Consider the following 18979-nt stretch of genomic DNA (forward strand, 5'->3'; position numbering starts at 1 on the left):
GAGGTAGTTTTTGAAAATGTATTGTAAATTATCTACTCGCCTTTGATGTATTGTACGCGGCATGAACGTTCAGTGGCCTACGCTCTACATAATGCAAGTATTTGTTTGCCAACCTCAGACACCCCTTTCAGGGACCCTTTAAGACATAGACCATGTCACATACAGTAGAACAGGTCACTGCAACAAACATCAAGGAAACGAAGGCAGTCATGGTTCGCAGTCCAAAATAACACAAAACTTTTAGCAACATACGGTTAAGCACAAAACATATACTGCCGCGTATCATTGTAACGTCAGTTCGTTCGCGCAAGGCCGCAGAAAAGGGGTGTTATCATTTTTGTTCGTGACGCGAAAAGCGACCGGACTTATCTCGATTGTTCACAGCCATGAACAGCTGCATCTACGTGTTTCTAGATTACTCTAGATGATCTCGACCTGTTATCTCGAAGTTTCCTTGCCGGCTTTAAATTGAACGATGCCGCGAGCAGCGGGCATTTTTAGTTCGACGATTGACGAGCACGTTTGTTGCTTACGCCGCCTCCGAGTGATTCAGTTCTTTTGCGGGCGCAAGTCAGCCCAAATAAAGAGCTTCGTTTCCAAGCCTTGTTGGTGTATTCCTGACCGCTGGACTGCCGTCACTACAACGTGACAATATGATGAAAAACAATTGCAATCGACTAGAATGAGGAACTTGGTTACTTCACATAATATGGCACTGCGAGAACAAATCAAAGCAATAAACACTCCACATACAAACAAGCACATGCTCCTCTTGTTTTGGAACACTATGGTGTGGACAGGTACGATGGGCAGTCCTTGAATATTGAAGGCACAGCGCTAGGGTCCAGTCGTGGCACCGGCAAAGTGGTCTCGATAACCTTTCCAGTCCTTGGGTCATGATAGACTGTTTTTTTTTAATAAAGCTCTCATGGAAGTGCAGCGCACAGACCTGCAAAAACGAAAACAGGGGACTGTACCACAAAAAGATATCGCAGTGTCTCCGAAAGGACATTAATTATGTATAGGAGGTATTCACTGAGGCCGCGCTACCAGACGGCGCGAGCGTCGTCGCGGCAGGCGCGCCATGTTTGCGGTCGTTTCAGGCCAGCTCGCGCAGTGTCACGGTGCGCAGTGAGGTACCCGGCCTGAACTGTTAGTGATCCGTAACATATTTGTACGTTGTTGAATACGTCAGCGACCACTTATCTTTGTGGAGCGCGTATTGTGCATGAAGTATTGTGCATGAATCGTACAAGTAACAGTATTTTTATAACATGTTGTGACGAAAATGAGGTGCTTAATATATATAAAGGCATGAACAATACAAACAGTGAAGATGCTTTTGGACTGAAAATGAAGCCTGTTATGTACGTCTTGGATATTATCTGCCCAATTTTAACTTATATTTATAACTTGTCTTTGAGTACCGGCATTTTCCCTTCGGACATGAAAATAGCAAAAGTAGTTGTTCTTTATAAAGGTGGTTCGAAAAACGATCTCGGTAATTATAGACCAGTGTCTATATTGCCTATTTTTTCTAAGGGCTTGGAAAAAACAATACATTTACGACTTTCCAATTTTCTTGAAAAATACAATGTGATAACTCCAAGACAGTTTGGATTTAGACCTAAGTCCTCTACTGAAATGGCTCTCCTGAAGCAAAAAGAAATAATCTTAAATAATATTGAATGTAAACAAATAACCCTTGGAATATACATAGACTTCTCCAAAGCCTTCGATAGGATTCATCACGAAACACTTCTTCTTAAACTTTCTGCATACGGTGTCCGGAACAAAGCACTATCTCTTATCACCAGCTATTTAACTGACCGATATCAGTACGTTTCTATAGATAATCATCGCTCTACTTACAATAAAATAAAGCATGGTGTACCTCAAGGTAGTATCCTTGGTCCCTTATTATTTAATGTATATATTAATGATTTAGTACAGATTGACTCCGAAACAGAATACGTAATTTACGCTGACGACACTACTTTATTTCTGTCCGGCACCAACGCGAATGATATAGTAGAAAAGGCTAATAGCGTGTTGGGAAAACTTAACTCATGGTCTGAAAAAAATTCCCTACTAATAAACACACGGAAAACAAAGGCGATATTTTTTAGAGCTAAAAATGTCAAATGGGCTGTACATACAGATTTAGTATTGGGTGGTAATATAATAGAAATAACTAATGTTGTAAAAACACTTGGCGTTCACTTCAATGAATTTATGTTATGGGACTACCACATCGAGCAAATGGAGAGTAAGCTAGCTCGCGTTGTCGGCATACTCAGAAGGTTAAAGTGCATGATACCTACTAGGACAAAACTTGTTATTTACCATGCCCTCTTTGACTCTCATGTTAAATATTGTCATTTGGTCTGGGGTACAACGACGCAAACTAATATTCACAAGGTTTTGACATTACAAAAAAATGCAGTCAGAGCAATTGCGGGTGCCACATACTTAGCACATACGAGTGCTCTATTTGCAAAATACCGCATTCTGGATGCAAGGGTTATTCATCAGTACCGTGTAATTCAGCAGTACAAATCTCAGGTACATAGTGACACCACATTTTTTGCTGACCTTGCGAATCTACGGGAAAATACCGCTGTTCACAACACAAGACACTACGAATATTGGTATGTACCTTGTCCACGCACAAATTACGGTTTTCAAACTCTCAGGTATGTGTTGCCATCTTTCCTTAATAGAAATGCTTTCACTAATCAATCCATTCTTTCCGTTTCATATAACGCTGTCAAAAATATGTTCTTACAAAACAATGAATCATATCCAACTGTAAAATAAACTAAGTATCCATGTGCTGTGATTAAACTATCATTTGCGTGTGTGTAACAGTACCGAGACTATTCTGGTGATCTGTTATGAAGATATTGTACATATTTGTTATTTCATGCATTCTCTTGTTATTGTTTTACTGCTGCCTGTCATCGCCGTGCCAAGCCGCTACGGGAGATGGGAGCTTTGTCAAGCCGCGTGCGCGGCTTTTTTTCCTTTCTCCTCAGCCATTGTACATGACTGAAATAAATGCACTGAACTGAACTGAACTGAACTGAAGTTTGCAGCAGAATTCTTCTGCGCCGTGATATAACCGAGCTGCCTCAACTCGGCAGCAAAACTGGCTGGCTGCGCTGCACGCAAGAACGTACACGACTTGCAGCTTTTAATATCAGTTGATAACTGTCAGCTAGTCATGCAGGGCACATCGTGGATAAACAGCACGATTAATTACCGAAATTCCAGAACTGCCACCGAAGAAATTGATAATTCAAGCGCCTAGCTGTAGTCCGCGAACTGCTGACGCTTCTCAGATGTACGGTCTTTCAGCAGAAAGGCAAAGCGTCATAGCTGCCTCATTTACCCGACAGAACGGCCAAACAAATACTGCCATGCGCTTGCAGCACGAACGGCAGACACAGCGAGAATGTTTTGCAGTTTTGATTGTAGCCACGTAGCGCTGCTTCGTATGCACAAGACCGTTTTCGCAGCAACGCAGTGTGCAGCCGTTCCGCTAGATTCAGTTGTAACACGTCACTTTCAGCAGGTAGAGATGACAAGTTAAGCTACAGCTAAGTGAACAGACCCTTCGAATTACTCACCTCTTCAAAAACGGCACTTCGGCCGTCGGCACCGCGGACGTCGGCACCCACAGCACGACTCTTGGACTCACCCGCTTGTCAAGTAATTGCACCCTCTCATAGGTTTATATCCTTTAATTCCTTGGCCTGCCAGCAAACTTAAGCCGTGCACAAGGTGGGCCTCGATACCGGTGAATTCAACGCGCGGCAGCAGTCTTGTATACGTCGCACACCATGCCGGTGCCTTAGCATTCCTACGGGGGGTCGACCTTTTCACAAAGTAGAACCTTCTGAGCGTGCCCGCTCTTTTCTGCTTCGCACAGTTCACGGAATATTCACTCAGTCACGCGGCGGCACGGGTCGGACAGAAATTACGTGCGGCGAGACGCGAAATACACTCACATTTCACCCATCACCAGCTACTCAAACGCTGCCACTGGCTGCGGCGGCCGCGCGCGCGACCACCAACATGGCGAATGCCGCGCCGGCCGCTAGCGCCCCTTGCGGATGACGTCATGTGAATACCTCCTATACGTGCTCAAGGTAGTTTTTATTTTTTTGGTATTGGCAGATTATTTCCTGATGCAAGCACAGGCTGAAGGAACACTTTTCGCAGAAACCATATGGTATTTGGTGTTTAACGTCCCAAAGCAGCTCAGGCTATGAGTGACGCCGTAGTGGAGGACTCCGGATAATTTCGACCATCTAGGGTTCTTTAACGTGCACGCGTCTGTCGACACTCCTGCCGACGCGTCTGTCGACACGGCTGCCGACGCGTCTGTCCACATTCCTGCCGACGCGTCTGTCGACACGGCTGCCGACGCGTCTGTCGACATTGTTGGCGACGCGTCTGTCGACACGGCTGCCGGCGCGTCTGTCGAAATTCCTGCCGACGCGTCTGTCGAAATTCCTGCCGACGCGTCTGTCGACACTCCTGCCGACGCGTCTGTCGACACTCCTGCCGACGCGTCTGCTAACGACAGTATGAGGCATTAAAGGCTTTCGCCTTAATATGAACACGAAAGAATTTCGCTTGTCAGCCGTAGGAAGCATTCTGAGAGTAGCCTCGTCCTTCTATGCGGCACAACGGATTCTAGGCCTAACGCTCAATATGCTCGCACTGATAATGAACTTTGCGCAGCGTAAAAGCGGGCATGAAGGTACACAACAAGCTAATTAAAGCAGTTCTTACCCTTGAAGAAGCTGTAACTTGGTAGTCCTTGCGTGGTATTGCACGCAGCCAGTTGTTCCGCTGGGCATCGTCCTTCGGAAAAAAGAAGACGAATTTTCGAGTCTTCGTCGTAGTTTCCCCGGCATTTCGGCTCACAGCACTTGTAAGGCATGCTGATAGCGGCACTTCACTCCTTGGCAACCACCACGCGCGCCGATCATGCGCAGGAACGCGCACCCAGTGCAGAAACACAGAACAACGCCAGAACGATGCACGCAACGGCAGGCTTCCTGCCGCTGGTCCGCGCGCGCCGACTGCGGGGTTCGTCGGTTCGTTTCGTGCGCGCGCGCCTCCCGACTCTCGAAGAGGCGATCGCCTACCGGAAATGACGTTGGTCACGTGACATTTGGGAGCGCGCAGGCCTGAACTGTAGCGCGAGCAACCGGCCACAACCAGCCGCCTAAACACGCGCCGCCATATTGGATTTTTGATGCGTTTACCGCCTCTCCCAGGTGCCGCCACCATCGCCTTCGAAAAAAAACGTCCCCATTGGCTCTATGAGAGTGCCCTTGCCAGTGCCACAGCAGACGACAGCGAGAGGCGTGCGCTACTTCGATCCCGAAAATGGCAGTTTCGAACGATGGCGTGTTCGGCGTTGTCAACGGCGTTAATACTCTGTTAACGCCTATCGTTGGCGAAGACGGCCAACAACTGAGGTCAGAGAACGGATTTATGTACGCTACACCAGGTAAGGCTTCGCTCGGTCAACAAAAAATTCAGGGGGCACTTTGACTGTCTAAAGTGGTTAGAGGCGGAAGCGTTTTCCGCACCACCTTCGCTGTTTCTGTGGCACTGGTGGCGTCACATATATTTGAGTACTAATTACTAAGTGATGGCAAATCACTAATTAATTCTTAATTACTGATTAATGCCTGAATACTAATTAACTGCTAATTAATGACGCTTAAGCTTCGCCTTTAGGAGTAGAACGCGACAGCGCGTTGTAGCGCAGCCAGGGAGTCCACGGAACGGAACGCCACCACCCGTTCGGCGCGATGCCTTGCCCTATGAACGCAACGCTTTTTGAGGAAAGGAAATGACGCAGTAATTCTCTGTCATCTCGGTGGACACCTGAACCGCACCGTAGAGGAAGGGAGGTGGGAGTGAAAGAAGATAGATAAAGAGGAGCCGTAATGAAGAAAATGAAAATTGTATTTGAGGAAAGGAAATTACGCAGTAACTGTCTCACATATCTCGGTGGACACCCGTCAAAATTCAGGGGGGCACTTTTTTGACCTAAAGTGTGGTCACTGATGTGTGGTCAAGATGTTAAGCTTCGCCCCTGGAACGCGACAGCGTCTTGCAACGCTGCCAAGGAGTTCATAGAACGCCATCGCCCATTCGGTTCTACGCCTCGCTCGTCGGTAAATTGGTTTCTGATGAAAGGAAATGTATCTGTATCTCATTTGTCGGTGAACACCTAAACCTCGCCGGAGGGGAATGGAGGAGGATGAGTGTGAGTGAAGACACCGTATTCACTAGACGCGCCTTTGTTCACTCGAAACCATCGAGCTGGCATGGCGGACTCGATGGTTTCGAGTGAACAAAGGCGCGTCTAGTGAATACGGTGTCTTCACTCACACTCATCCTCCTCCATTCCCCTCCGGCGAGGCTGGAATGGCGGAGGAGAAAGAAGAAGACGTTGTTCGAAGCGGACGCGTTCCTCGATGTTCTCCGCACAAAAGGTTCAATCGGCCTCTGGCCGAGGTACTGCTCAGGCTTTTGCTGGCAGTAATGACTACCGTATCGTTCTGCCCCGACTCCCAACCGGTAAGCTTGTGACCGACTCCGTTTTCCTGCATGCAGATCTTGCCGGACGCCCGTACAGGGCACAGGATTTCAGAGACTCGCTGCGGAACGTCATAGACCTCAAAGAAATTAGCTCCATCGGACAATTCCAGATGTCTCACGTCTGGATGGTGACTTGCAAATCTGCGCAATCAAAAGAAAAGCTCGTGTCGTGCGGCGATCTCTTGGTGAAGAGCCGCCGCTGCGTTGTTGTTGACCCGGAACCGAAGGAGGTGAAGCTGAAGCTTTTGTGGCTTCCCGAGCGCTTGGAAGATTGCTTCATCCATGAGGCACTTCAGGCGTACGGGAAGGTGACATCTATCTCGGCGGAAAATTGGAAAGTCTCAGACATGGAGCAGATGAGAACTCTAAGCCGTGATGTCGTCCTGTCTCTTGCTGATGGAGTCGGGGTTAGTGATGTTCCGCATCAGCTGACTGTGTGCGGCATTCAGAGCCTTGTTCTAATTCCGGGCAGACCACCTCTGTGTTTACGTTGCAACCGTGTTGGCCACATTCGTCGGCACTGTCGTACGCCGCGGTGTGACGACTGCCGGCGTTTCGGCCACACAGCGGAGGAGTGCGTCGTGACGTATGCTGACAAGCTGCGGCATCGTGTGCGGCCCCCTGACGACGCTCTACAGGAGCACATCATGGACGCTACAGAAGTACTTGACGCGACTGGGGACTTGCCAGCCGCCGTTGTAGCTGAGCCTTCGAGTGTCAGTGCACCGGTTGTTCCCCAAAGTGCTGCCGCGGAGTGTAAAGAGCCGGCAGATGACCATGCAGCGCCGCCTCGGTGTGAGGCGCCGGATTCTGCTGCTGGTGGAGAACCAGTGGCCGTCCTTGCGGCCACTACGGATACCACAGCGGACACTGCGCTTCCTCCTGTCAATGCTGGCCAGCAGCTTCCGGATCAGGGCCTTCTTCCAGCGGACGCTGAACCTGGTTCCGCAGACGAGCCGCTTCAGAAGCGCCGCGCGTCCTGCGCTTCCGAAACGAGTGGCGATGAGGACCCGGTGCGCAGCACTCATCGCCGTCGGCGTCGCGCGTCGAGGCACAAGGAGCAGTGCCGACGTTCGCGGTCCAGGAGGCCTGGCGGTGGTTCTCAGGCGGCATCGCCGTCTACCGACAAGAACAGGGAACTGTAGGCATAATTAGTTACAGTCATCATGGCTGATTCCGCAGAGTTAGTATTCGCAACACTGAATGTACGTGGCCTTAGGTCTCGCCAGAGGCGGGCGCAACTCCGCCGACTTTTCTGCAGCAGGCACCTTGATGTTATCGCCGTCCAGGAGGCGAAAATTGAAAGTGAGGAGGATACTGAGGTGGCCCTGCAGCCCTTTTTATCAGAATATAATGTTCTCGTAACGCATGCTGTGGGCTTGTCGGCGGGTTGCTGGTTGTTTCTGCGCAAGACACTCCCCTGTTCGGGCTTGACCTATAATGTCGATAATGAGGGCCGGTTGATATGCTGCGATTTTCTTCTCTATGGAAAGCCGTGGCGACTAATGAATGTCTATGCATTTAATACTGTGCCACAGCGCATTACTCTTTTTGAATGCATTGCCAGCTTACTGGACTGTGACCGGCACGTTGTGCTAATGGGTGACTTTAATTGTGTGTGCGACCCAGCTGATCGTGCCGGTCCTGATACACCCAGCGATAGGAGCGGTGAATTTTTGTCTGTTGTTACGGAAGATGCAGGGCTCATTGATACCGGAAGTTCATGTCCTGGTTTCCGCTTATTCACACGCATTCAGGGCCATTCTCACGCTCGCCTAGATCGAATTTATGCATCTTTTTCACTTGTCTCCAGAGGATTGGTCTGTGAGACTGTACCAGTTTCGTTCTCTGATCACTGCATGGTGGTTGCTCGCCTCGGAGGCAGTGTTTGTTCAAAATTTAGGCCGAAATGGGCGCTTTGGAAGCTGAACTCTTCAGTAATTAATGATGAAGAGTTTGTCATTCGTGTCCGCTCGCAACTGGAATCCTGTCTCTCGAGCAAGATGCCGTTGTTCGCCGCTTGGGAAATGTTTAAGCAAGACGTGCGTGCTACAGCTATAGAAATTGGTTCCGTGCGGTCCTTTCACAGGAAACATCAGGAGCAGACACTCAGGAAAAATTTGTACAATCTGTATGAAATGGAATGCGAAGCACCTGGTTTATATACGGATGAATTAGCTAGTATCAAAAGTGAGTTACAACGATTTGATGCAGAACGTTACCGGGGTGCCCGTGTTCGATCTCGTACCAAGCGTGATCTGCAATGTGAGCACCCGACACGACAGGCTTTGCTTGATGAGCGCCGTCATGCGACTGCGAAGTTTATTTCGGGGATGATGTCCAATGGCAGACTAGTGTCCAGTACAAATGAGGTGATGACCGTATTTGTAGATTATTACACATACTTGTTTAGTGCTTCACCTGATGTGCATAATTCGGAAATTTTGGCGTATTTCAGCACCTTAGTGAGCCCTTTATCAGAAGATGATTGTTCTGTTATTAGCGGCTCTTTCACGCAGGAAGAGGTGGAACATGCAATTGATCAGTTACCTGTCTCAAAAACGCCTGGTCCTGACGGCATTTCAAGCGAATTTTACAAGGCTTTTAAATCTATTCTCACTCCTGTCCTGCTGCGGGTCTTCACAGTGGGGCTGGATATAGGAGCCCTTCCTCAGTCTTTTACAAAAAGCCACACAGTCCTAATTCCGAAAACTACTGATGAAGGAAAACTGCGCTCCGTAGAAGGTTATCGCCCCATTACATTGGCAAATGTGGATTACAAAATTTTTGCTAAAGTCTTGTCAAATCGCCTGCAATTTGCAATGTCGGTACTCATTGGATCTCACCAGACTTGCGGTTTGAGAGGCCGCTCCATTCAAAGTAATGTGCACATTGCGCGGACAATACTTGAATATTCCTCCAGCTGTCATGAGCAGCTTGCCCTCCTTCAGATTGACCTTGCGAAAGCATTTGACCGCGTACGCCATTCATTTCTGTTTTCACTTCTAGAGCGAGCAAACGTGGGTTCTACTGTACTTAAAGGGGTGCAACTTTGCTACAGCAACTGTTCAACACGATTGATCATTAATGGCCAGCTCTCGAACCCTGTGCCAATCCGCTCTTCTGTGAAGCAAGGCTGTCCGATGTCTCCTCTGCTTTTTGCTCTTTACCTGGAACCGCTTTGTTTGAGTGTTTTGCGTAACAGTAATATCCATGGGTTCCCTATTTTGGGTAATGAAGTCAAATTGCTGGCATATGCTGACGACCTTGCATTTTTCTGCATTGACAAGCCGAGCATTGATAATGTGTTGTCCACAATAGATCAATTCGGCATCGTTTCTGGTGCTCAAATGAATCGCTTCAAAAGTTCTGGCCTATGGTTTGGTTCATGGGGCACAACTCCACCTCTGTACGCTGGCATAGAATGGTCTTGTGTGCCTCCTAAATATCTTGGCGTTCCACTTCATGCCTACAAATCCAGTGCCCATTACTGGAGAGAGCGAGTTCCGGCTGTTGAGCGTTATGCTCAGACGTTTGTACCGCATCGCCTCTCAATTTTTGGTCGAGCCCAGGCTTGCAACACCTTTCTGGCAACAAGAATTTATTACGTACTCCAGGTCCTTCACTGCGCCAGACATTACATACAGCGTTTCCATCGTATATTTGCGACGTTTATTTGGTCCTCCAAATTTGAGCCCATGCGGCGTGATAACCTTTTCAGGCCTGTTTGTGCAGGAGGCCTGGGCCTAGAGCACCTGTATGTGAGACAGTTGGTTGCCCGTTTCTTCTTTTTTCGTGCTTGTTCCCTTCCGATTATTAGAGCATTCTTGCAGGTTAACTTCATGACTCTACTTCCGAACTTAGTAGTTTCTTCCAATTTTACTGAACGACCCCGTTTACTAGGCTTTATGCAGGAAGTTTATGCCTCCGTGCGTTTTTTGACAGTTCGGTTTTCAAATGAGTACTTATATTCTGTTTCGCGCAAAAATCTGTACAGGGATTTGATATCCATGCTCTTCCCGCCCCCACTGTATCGTTCCGTCTACGTTGGGCTCATGGGTCATGATGTTTTAAAGCGAGTGCGTAAAATGCCAATTTCTCCTTGCACCAAAACATTTTTCTGTAAATTACACACTGAAACTCTACCTGTCAAGACGTGGCTAGATAGGAAAAACATTTTTGTGTCTTCTGTAAACTGTCGCTTGTGCAATGTGCCTGAAACAATTGAACATTGTTTTATAGACTGCAAAGACGCGATTTTGTTTTGGGATGTGTTGCAAAGGACGCTACAGAAAGATTTCCTCCTAAATTCCTACAGTGTGCGCTACCTTGTTGTTTCCCAACCTGACTCGAATCCTTATGATATGATTCTTCTGATTGGCCTTCATAGTCTTTGGAAAACGCGCATGCAAGATCGCAACGTTGAACCTGTTGTTTCGCCCAGAATTCACTTTAGCCGAATGTTGCTGCAGGTAACGGACATTTACAAAAAATCGGACTTTGTACCGGATTGGCTTCCTCTCCTGATGCGCTGTATATCTTTACCGGCCTTTTAGTTATAATATGTTACTATTATGTTTCTGCCACGTAGCGCCTACCTAGGTGCTCTGTAAATAGTTGTTTTTGTGTGTGTATATACACACACACATATGTATATATATGCTTTGTATAGAAAACCATGTAAATAAATACCATGAAAAAAAAAAAAAAGAGCTGGCATGGCGGAGTGGATAGCGTGCTCGTCTCTCACGCCGAAGACCGGGGTTCGATTCCTGAGCTCGACCAATTTCTTAATCGCTTTTATTTATTTATATGGCCTGACTAGTAAAGCTAATTAGGCTAATTGGGTAATTAAGCAATTAACTAAGCTCTGTCCCACTTACTTGGAGCATCACTATACGATCCCTTCAATTGGTTACTAGCCAAAGTGCAATTGGCCCCGTTTGAAATTCGCGCACTGTGACGTCACGACCGTTTTCACCAATTGAAAAGCGTGACATTTTCTGTCGACAACTGCTGCTTACAACGATGAGACATTAAAGGCTTCCGCCTTAAAAGAGAAACACGTGCATGCGTTTCCTCATGCTCCGACGCCGCGCTTGCATGTACCTACTTGTTTGTTTTTTTGGCTTATTTTACTCATCTAATTTGTTCCTCGCTTTTTTTTCTCGTTCCCCGTAAATGAGCTTGGTACTAACCAAGTTCGTTGTTAGATAGCTTGGCATGTTTGCTATCCAACGTTTTTAAATACGTTGGCTTTATCCAGCCGTGTGTCCGTCGCCTCTTCTCCTTCGACCCAGATTTCAACTATCCCGCTTTATTAGCGGTGGCTCACAAAACATCAATATTTATACTCTCGCACAGACGGCACAATCGTGTCGGCGGTGTTGAGCGACGACACAGATAACCACCCGGCTGATCGCCGAACGTCCACACCGCCGCCGCCGCAGAGCAACGCGCCGCCCCGAAGCAGCTCTCCCGAGCCCGAACGATGGATAAGGAGCAAGACTCTTTTTCTCATCGAGCGCTACGCACGAGCGCTCGTGGGAAAGAAGGGCGGCTTTCGGTTTTATTTCATTTCTACTGGTCCGAACGAGTGCGGAAAGCTTAACAGGTTTACATGCTACCACGCGGAAGTTAAGTTTACAAACGTTTCTTTTCTTTTTTGAAGTGACAGCACCTGGTAAGGTAGTGTACTGTCAAAATTGCTGATTGGGCGAGTTGGTGGGACATGATTCGAAATGACCAGCGCGAAAACAGACGGAGACAAGAGCAGCGGCCGTCCTGTCGTCTGCGTTTCTTCAGTTGTCTCCGTCTGTTTTCGCGCTGGTCATTTCGAATAGTGTACTGTACTTGCGTCCAAGGTATATTAATTTCAGGACAGCTTCGTATGGTAACTGATACACTGCATGCTTTTTGTTACGTCTCGTTTCATGCAGCACGAAAAAAATGCTGTGGCAGTCCCTGGCGGACAGCATAAACGAAGAGTTTGGCTCCGACTTGAGCCCTCTCCAGGTTGAAAACAAATGGAAAACCCTGGAGAGGGCATACAAAAGGACGAAGGAAAAGAATTCTTCGTCCGGCCACTCGCGGGTGACGTTCGAGTTCGAAGAGTAAGTGCACATCACTGCTGTACTGGTCATTTACAAAAATATCAATTGTTATTTTGCCCATTTCAGAGAAATGGCTCGTATTTTAGAAAAGGAGCATCATATAACACCTACCATTCTGCTAGCCCCTGGTAGAGTGATGGAGCCCAGAAATTGCAGGTGAGGTCACAGTAGTTGTACAGCTCACACCTTACGAAATAAGGCTCAAAATGTTTTCATGTTCTAGCACACCCCCGGAACCAAGCGAACAATCCGCTAGCCGTGATGAGCACCAAGCAGGCTCACCACACCCGGATTCGCCGAGCCCACCGCACGTGTCTGAGGAAGAAGGCCCACCACAGCGAGGGCAGTCTTTCCCGAGATCGGGAAAACGGATCCGAAGGAAAAACACTTCCATTGAACTACTGATCGAGCAACTTGCTGAAGCAAGGAAGGAGAGAGCCGAAAGGGCGCAAAAAAAAAAAATAGCTCTTCTGGAACGCCTCGTTGCCGCCGTGGAGGGGCAGGCTCCGAAGAGCAGCGAATAAATTAACTTCATTTCTTTATCATAAATGTTTATTGCTTGCACTGTAGTCGCAAGAAACCGCACAGAGGCACACATCAGCACTGCGTTTGTGCTATAGCATTTCGCATGCTTTCGCAGTTGCCAGCACTGTCAAAGACGAGATCACCGTCCTCGTCATTCTCGATGACATCTTGTTGGGGCAGGTGTTCTAGTTCTTCGAAAAAGTCCCTTTCTTCGTTGCACATGTTGTGCAGCACACATGCCGCCATTACGACTAGGCATGCTTGCGCGCCGTCCGCAAGGTACAACCTTCTAAAACGTTGTTTGAGCAGTCCAAATGAATTTTCGATCGCGACCCTTTGTCGCGAGTGCACGTTATTAAAGTTCTTCTTCCACGAAGGAAAGCCTCGCCCATTGTCCCGGTACGGTGTCAAAAGCCAAGGTAGTAGCGGATATGCCGAGTCACCCAGCACGTACCCATTACTGCATTTCTGAGAACAGTCTTCAAAAAAAGGACTTGCCCGAAGTACCCTAGCGTCATGGGCCGACCCTGGAAATCCGATGAAAACATCAATAAACCTATTGCGATCGTCGCACACGCCCTGCAGTACTATCGACGGCCACTTTTTGCGAAAACGGAGAAAAAACCAGTCACACAAGACGACGGACAAGAAGAGTGTACACACCACAGTGTGGTGTGTACACTCTTCTTGTCCGTCGTCTTGTGTGACTGGTTTTTTCTCCGTTTACAATGTACCAACTGGCCCGCATTTCAACCCTTCTTCACTTTTTGCGGTTGTAGTAGGATTGCGGCGACTCAGCGGGCTTGTTGATCTCGACGTGGCAGCCGTCCACGCAGCCGATAGCGTTGCGTGGTCCCTTGCCGCCGGTTTTCGCCAAGAAGGCAGCCTTGATGCGCTCCTGCTGACGCTGGTCAGGCCAGGCGATCACGGATGCACTAATACTGTTCATAAAGTTCAGCACTCTATCAACGCAAGCACTCACAGAAGATACTGACACATCAAATCGGTCAGCCAGCGAATACATGGCATTCTGGTGCCCGAGGTAGCCTAGAGCAATGAGACAAGTCTTTTCGGCACTCACTTGAGGACGACCTCCGGTAGGGTGTGGAAAAAACTTCGGCGCTTTAAAAGAACTGACAACCGTTTCAAATGTGCCCCGAGACAGGCGAAACAAACGCTTGAACTCAAAGTCATAATAGCGCAGTAACGAGGCATGCGGTTCCTCTTCAATCTTGCCAGCTTCGTCGCTGTCACTGCAATAAGTTCTTCAAAATCCTCTTCGTCACTGCTGTCAGAGTCTACAAGCTCCATAGCTGTTTGTATGATCGTTGGCAGCAGGTTGCGGTCCATTTTCTTTTCCTTGGAAACTCAGAGAAAGGAGACGTGACAACCACGCGCGCGCGTCGCAAACGAAGCAGAAGGCTTGCACGATTTCTGCACTTTAGCATTCGTTCCTATTTGGCGCTAGTGTCGCGCTACGTCTGCACGTCTCAACTGGCGCTGCATGAGTGTTGCACTTGCACGGCACTTGCTGTGCACTGCATGAACTAGTGTAGAGCGTGCACGGTGAATCGAACGGACCTAAAGATTACAGACCGGGGACGCGTCTTTCCGTTCGCCCGAAAGTGCAGCAGCGGAAGTTCCGGTTACGTCACTCTAAACAAAAATAGTAAGAAAACAAAACGCTTATGTTTCTTCGAGTATGTAGTGTAGTGTATAAACTAAAACGCTTCGCTATTAAAATATTTTTCTTCATGAACGCTAACTCCGAGCAATGCACTATATAAATCGCCTGCGTGCGTAGCGCCTTCTCTACGCCAGCCGCCGGCGCTCCTTGGCTGGGCGCGCTTGTCGAAACCCGGCGCGCACGTCCGGAGTGCCCGAAGGCTCGAGATTTCTTCGGCCGAGTATCGCGGCCACAAAACCGGCGTCAACGGTGAGCACAGCTACAGTTTTCTTATAGAGGTGGTACAAAATGTAAGTGAGATCTTGAATTTTTGTTTTGCTTCTCTCTGGCAGGTTGCTGTGCCGTGAAAGCGATGTCACCTTGCTGACTCGAACAAGGTGGCGAGCTGACGCAACGCTAAGTTTGTTTGTTTGTTGATGGGGTTTAACGTCCCAAAGCGACTAAGGCTATGAGAGACGCCGTAAGTGCAAGTTGAGGCCAAGAAGATGAACAAAAGCACCAAAAAAGAATGACACTTTCGTTTGCTTAGCCTCATTCTCTTTATGCTGTCAAGAGCTGAGGCACCGAGCACGAGCACAATTGCCCAGTTTAAAGTGCTGATGCCCCAGTTGCACACAGCAGTGAAGTGAAGGCACTGTTCTGGGAGTACTACACTCAGTTTTCCACCTCATGAAGCCTGCATACACAGATGATAGCAGACTCTCTATTGAAAAGCATACTACACGCTCGTGGTGACTCCCTAACAGTCTTGTAAACCCACCAAATAATACCGCATACATCTGCAACGTATGGCAACGAAACTCTGCAGCACCATTGTCGGTGTACTGAAAAAACTGCAAGAAGAACTTCCCTAATATTCAGCGCGCAGTTCAGAAGCGAACTGCTTTCACCCCGGTGCCCTCTCATCGACAGGCAGCTCTGACAAGAGCTGTTTATTCACGTACACACACACACACACACACACACACACACACAGTATGTGTTTTTTTAATTAAAAATGTCTTAACAGACACATACACTCTAAATGTATGCAGAGCCTGACTGGCATATATTGAAATTATGGGGTGAAACATATGCCAGTGCAGAGCAGGCAATGAGGCATGGTGCAGCGCAGCACCTTGGATTCGTGTTAAGCATGTGTGTTTTTGGATTTATGGAGCATTAGAAACTAAGGCTATCCATGTGCCAAGCACAGGGTTGAAAAGTGGTTGCTGCGGTCAGAGACCATTAGCTTTTAATGTGCTGCAGTTTGTTTATGATATTTCCTTCTTTTAGGAACTTTACTCACTGTAAATCTGCTGTGGCAATCTTTGCTAACAGTAAATTAAGATTCAAACAGATTTTTTTATGTAGAAATTGTAAAATGCTTTTTTTTTTACTTCTTTGGGCTTTCTGCATAAAAAAATGTCTTACCGTAACCAATTTTGCATTTAATTCACAAACAGGTTTTCCTTGTTTTATTAGCATGAAGTTATGTGGGTTGTGGTTCGTGGGGTTTAACATCCCAAAGCGACTCACGCTTTGAGGGACGCCGTAGTGGAGGTCTCGGGAATAATTTCGACCACCTGGGGTTCTTTACCGTGCACTGACATAGCACAGTACATGGGCCTCTAGAATTTAGCCTCCATCGAAATGCGACCGCTGCGACCAGTATGGAAACTGCGTCTTTCGGGTCACCAGCCGAGCACCATAGCCACTGAGCCACCACGGTGGCCTGAAGTTATGTGTAAGGCGCATACGTCTGATGTGAGGTGGCATAAGTTCAATAAAGCATTCTTTGGTTTCGACGTGACTTTGATTGGCCTGAGATTCTGCTTTACCAGGTGTACCTTATTGTTGATTGCATTATCTGAAGTGGTCCGCTATTTCTTTTGTAGCTTACTATCCACCAGCTTCAAGCAATCTATGCGGAATATTTACTTTTTCTAGTTTCTCGTCATATGCTCATGCAGCACTCCCTTCAGCTCTTTTGCTACTGCATATGCTGACTTGGCTCGGGACCCAGCATAATTTTATTGTTTTCCATGTGTTGTGGCTGTTGCTGTATGGTGCTTGGTATCTTCTAATAACAGTTTTACTGAATTTTTTGGAGTGGAGTGCTTTCAGCAAGCTTAGAGAGTCAATGCAGTTTATGCTGCTCTCAATGTTCTCACCTGGAGTTGTTCGGTGTGCTTTAAAATTATGTGCAGACTGGGATTTTCATACTTAGTCTGCAAGAGAAATCTGTACCACTATCATAGCCATACCATATTGCCGCCATATTCTGCCCATCACACTTTTGTGCCTGCCGCAATGTCCTATATCTTGTCAATTCCAGTCCCTAATGTAACACCCTAAAATGGAGTCAAGTCTGTTGTTGTTAAAGTGTAGGAAAATATGTATGGTTGGTTGGTTTATGGGGTTTAACGTCCCAAAGCGACTAAGGCTATGAGAGACGCCGTAGTGGAGGGCTCCGGAAATTTCGACCACCGGGGGTCTTTAACGTGCACTGACATTGCACAGTACACGGGCCTCGAATTTCTCCTCCAAAGAAATTCAGCCGCCGCGGCCGGGATTGTATGCCTGCAGCAGCAATTGCTATATGTGCTATCTTAAGCTATCAAAAAAGGATGGGGGCAAAAATGTATGCAAATATGTACGTGAGACCAGGAATCAAACCTATATCCTGGTTCGTGCAACAGAATGGTTTTGCCGCTGCATTACCACACAGGCCCATTCACGTTTAAGGTTTCATTCAATTAGTTAAATGAAGCGGACATGGCAAGGAGACCAATGACAGAGAAGGTGAAAACAGAAGAGCAAAAGTAGCGAGGAGAGCATTTGATGTCCATATAGCAATGACTGTATAAAGAAGCTACTTGCACCACTATGAAGTAGTGTGTCATTGCATACTAACGCTGAGCACAAAGCTTGAAATAGTGAAGCACTCTTCATGATGCTGCGTTGATGCATAAAAATCATTGTAATTAATATTGGTGAGGAATTTCTTCCAAATACCTATACTGCAATTATTCTTATACTTTTAACTGCTTTATGAAAATAATTAAGCGACCTCAATAATTTACTTTTGGAGGTGACTTGAAAGTTGCATTGACAAACACTTGAAATCAGAATTATTTTATTTAACATCATGACGATGTTGGGTGTGCCGACAAAAAGCCAATGGAAAAGCTTGATGAGGCTGACACACCCTACAGAGGCATTGCAGTCGTACATAACATGGCACTTTTGGAAAACAAAAGAAACAGAAATAACAAATCTGGTATTAGGTGTTAATCATTTTGGACTCCTTACTTAAATGCCATGGGAGAGTGCAGCTCAACATTTGACAACCATAATTTGTTGGTATCCTTGGTACATACCATTTTAATGTCGCTCACGTAGGGTATTTTTGTTCTCCGCATTGCAAGGCTGACAGCTTTAGCGTTGGACAATTAGTTTTATCAACACGGGCTTTATACTGCCGTAGAAGTAAAGTTTCAAACAGCTGTGGCAAACGTATAAGTCTAAGTTCATTGAAAATCGGTTCGGAGTGTTCTAGCCGAGGAGCATTCATTACATTTCGAAAAGCTTTCTTTTGAAGGAGATACAAGCGGTTAATATTCGTAAAAGACGTGGCACCCCATACCAAAAAGCAATAATTTACAACAGAAGAAAACAACGCACTGTACAACATTTTCTTAATCTTCGGCATGAAAGATTTCAGTCGACACAAAATACCGACAACATTTGAAAGCTTGTTCACCACCACATCAATGTGATCATTCCAGTTCAAGTTTTCATTAAAAATAGCACCAAAGCTTTTTACCGCAGGGACTGTTTCTATAAAGTGACTAACCGATCCTTAAATAGAGTGGTGGCATATTTGTCAACTTATTACAAGGCCTGAAAAGCACAGCCTTTGTTTTGGCAGTGTTTATATTTAATAAATTATTTTCGACCATTCTAGGAGCAACTGCAAACATTTTGTGCCTTGTTTTTCGAGATATGGCAACTGTGCAGCTCTAAAGTGGTGTCGTCA

The 18979-nt window shown here is 46.9% G+C and overlaps 1 protein-coding gene, 1 long non-coding RNA gene and 1 pseudogene across 4 annotated transcripts; 1 reads left to right on the top strand and 2 right to left on the bottom strand.

The window, feature by feature from the left end:
- Nucleotides 1-756: 756 nt before the first annotated feature.
- LOC149334749 (uncharacterized) lies at nucleotides 757-5540 on the bottom strand. Its single transcript, XR_016284822.1, has 2 exons — nucleotides 4804-5540; nucleotides 757-949 (listed from the first exon to the last, which is right to left on the bottom strand). It is a non-coding gene; the product is annotated as an uncharacterized LOC149334749 (long non-coding RNA).
- Nucleotides 5370-13858, top strand: LOC149334750 (uncharacterized). Of its 3 annotated transcripts, none has more exons than XM_089555382.1 (5): nucleotides 5370-5530; nucleotides 6649-7774; nucleotides 12573-12746; nucleotides 12813-12902; nucleotides 12970-13858. In XM_089555382.1, the coding sequence occupies exons 1-5, from the start codon at nucleotides 5407-5409 to the stop codon at nucleotides 13268-13270; spliced, it is 1815 nt and encodes a 604-aa protein (XP_089411508.1). In that variant the 5' UTR covers nucleotides 5370-5406; the 3' UTR covers nucleotides 13271-13858. The 3 variants fall into 3 exon arrangements, with proteins under 3 accessions (XP_089411508.1, XP_089411509.1, XP_089411507.1); XM_089555383.1 differs by lacking the exon at nucleotides 5370-5530 and adding an exon at nucleotides 6419-6549; XM_089555381.1 differs by lacking the exon at nucleotides 5370-5530 and having other exon boundaries at nucleotides 6419-7774.
- Nucleotides 13859-14031: 173 nt separating this feature from the next.
- Nucleotides 14032-14830, bottom strand: LOC149334751 (uncharacterized; annotated as a pseudogene).
- Nucleotides 14831-18979: the final 4149 nt, after the last annotated feature.

The sequence above is a fragment of the Amblyomma mixtum genome, chromosome 8 (genome assembly GCF_055824585.1).
Source record: "Amblyomma mixtum isolate Tamu chromosome 8, ASM5582458v1, whole genome shotgun sequence".
Taxonomy (NCBI): domain Eukaryota; kingdom Metazoa; phylum Arthropoda; class Arachnida; order Ixodida; family Ixodidae; genus Amblyomma; species Amblyomma mixtum.

Bases quoted from the DNA above. Each gene is read 5' to 3' on its own strand.
- LOC149334750 (XM_089555381.1), top strand. From the start codon at position 6,510: ATGTTCTCCGCACAAAAGGTTCAATCGGCCTCTGGCCGAGGTACTGCT. The intron at 12,747-12,812 runs GTAAGTGCACAT...TGCCCATTTCAG, and splicing joins GTGACGTTCGAGTTCGAAGA to AGAAATGGCTCGTATTTTAG. The intron at 12,903-12,969 runs GTGAGGTCACAG...TTCATGTTCTAG, and splicing joins ATGGAGCCCAGAAATTGCAG to CACACCCCCGGAACCAAGCG.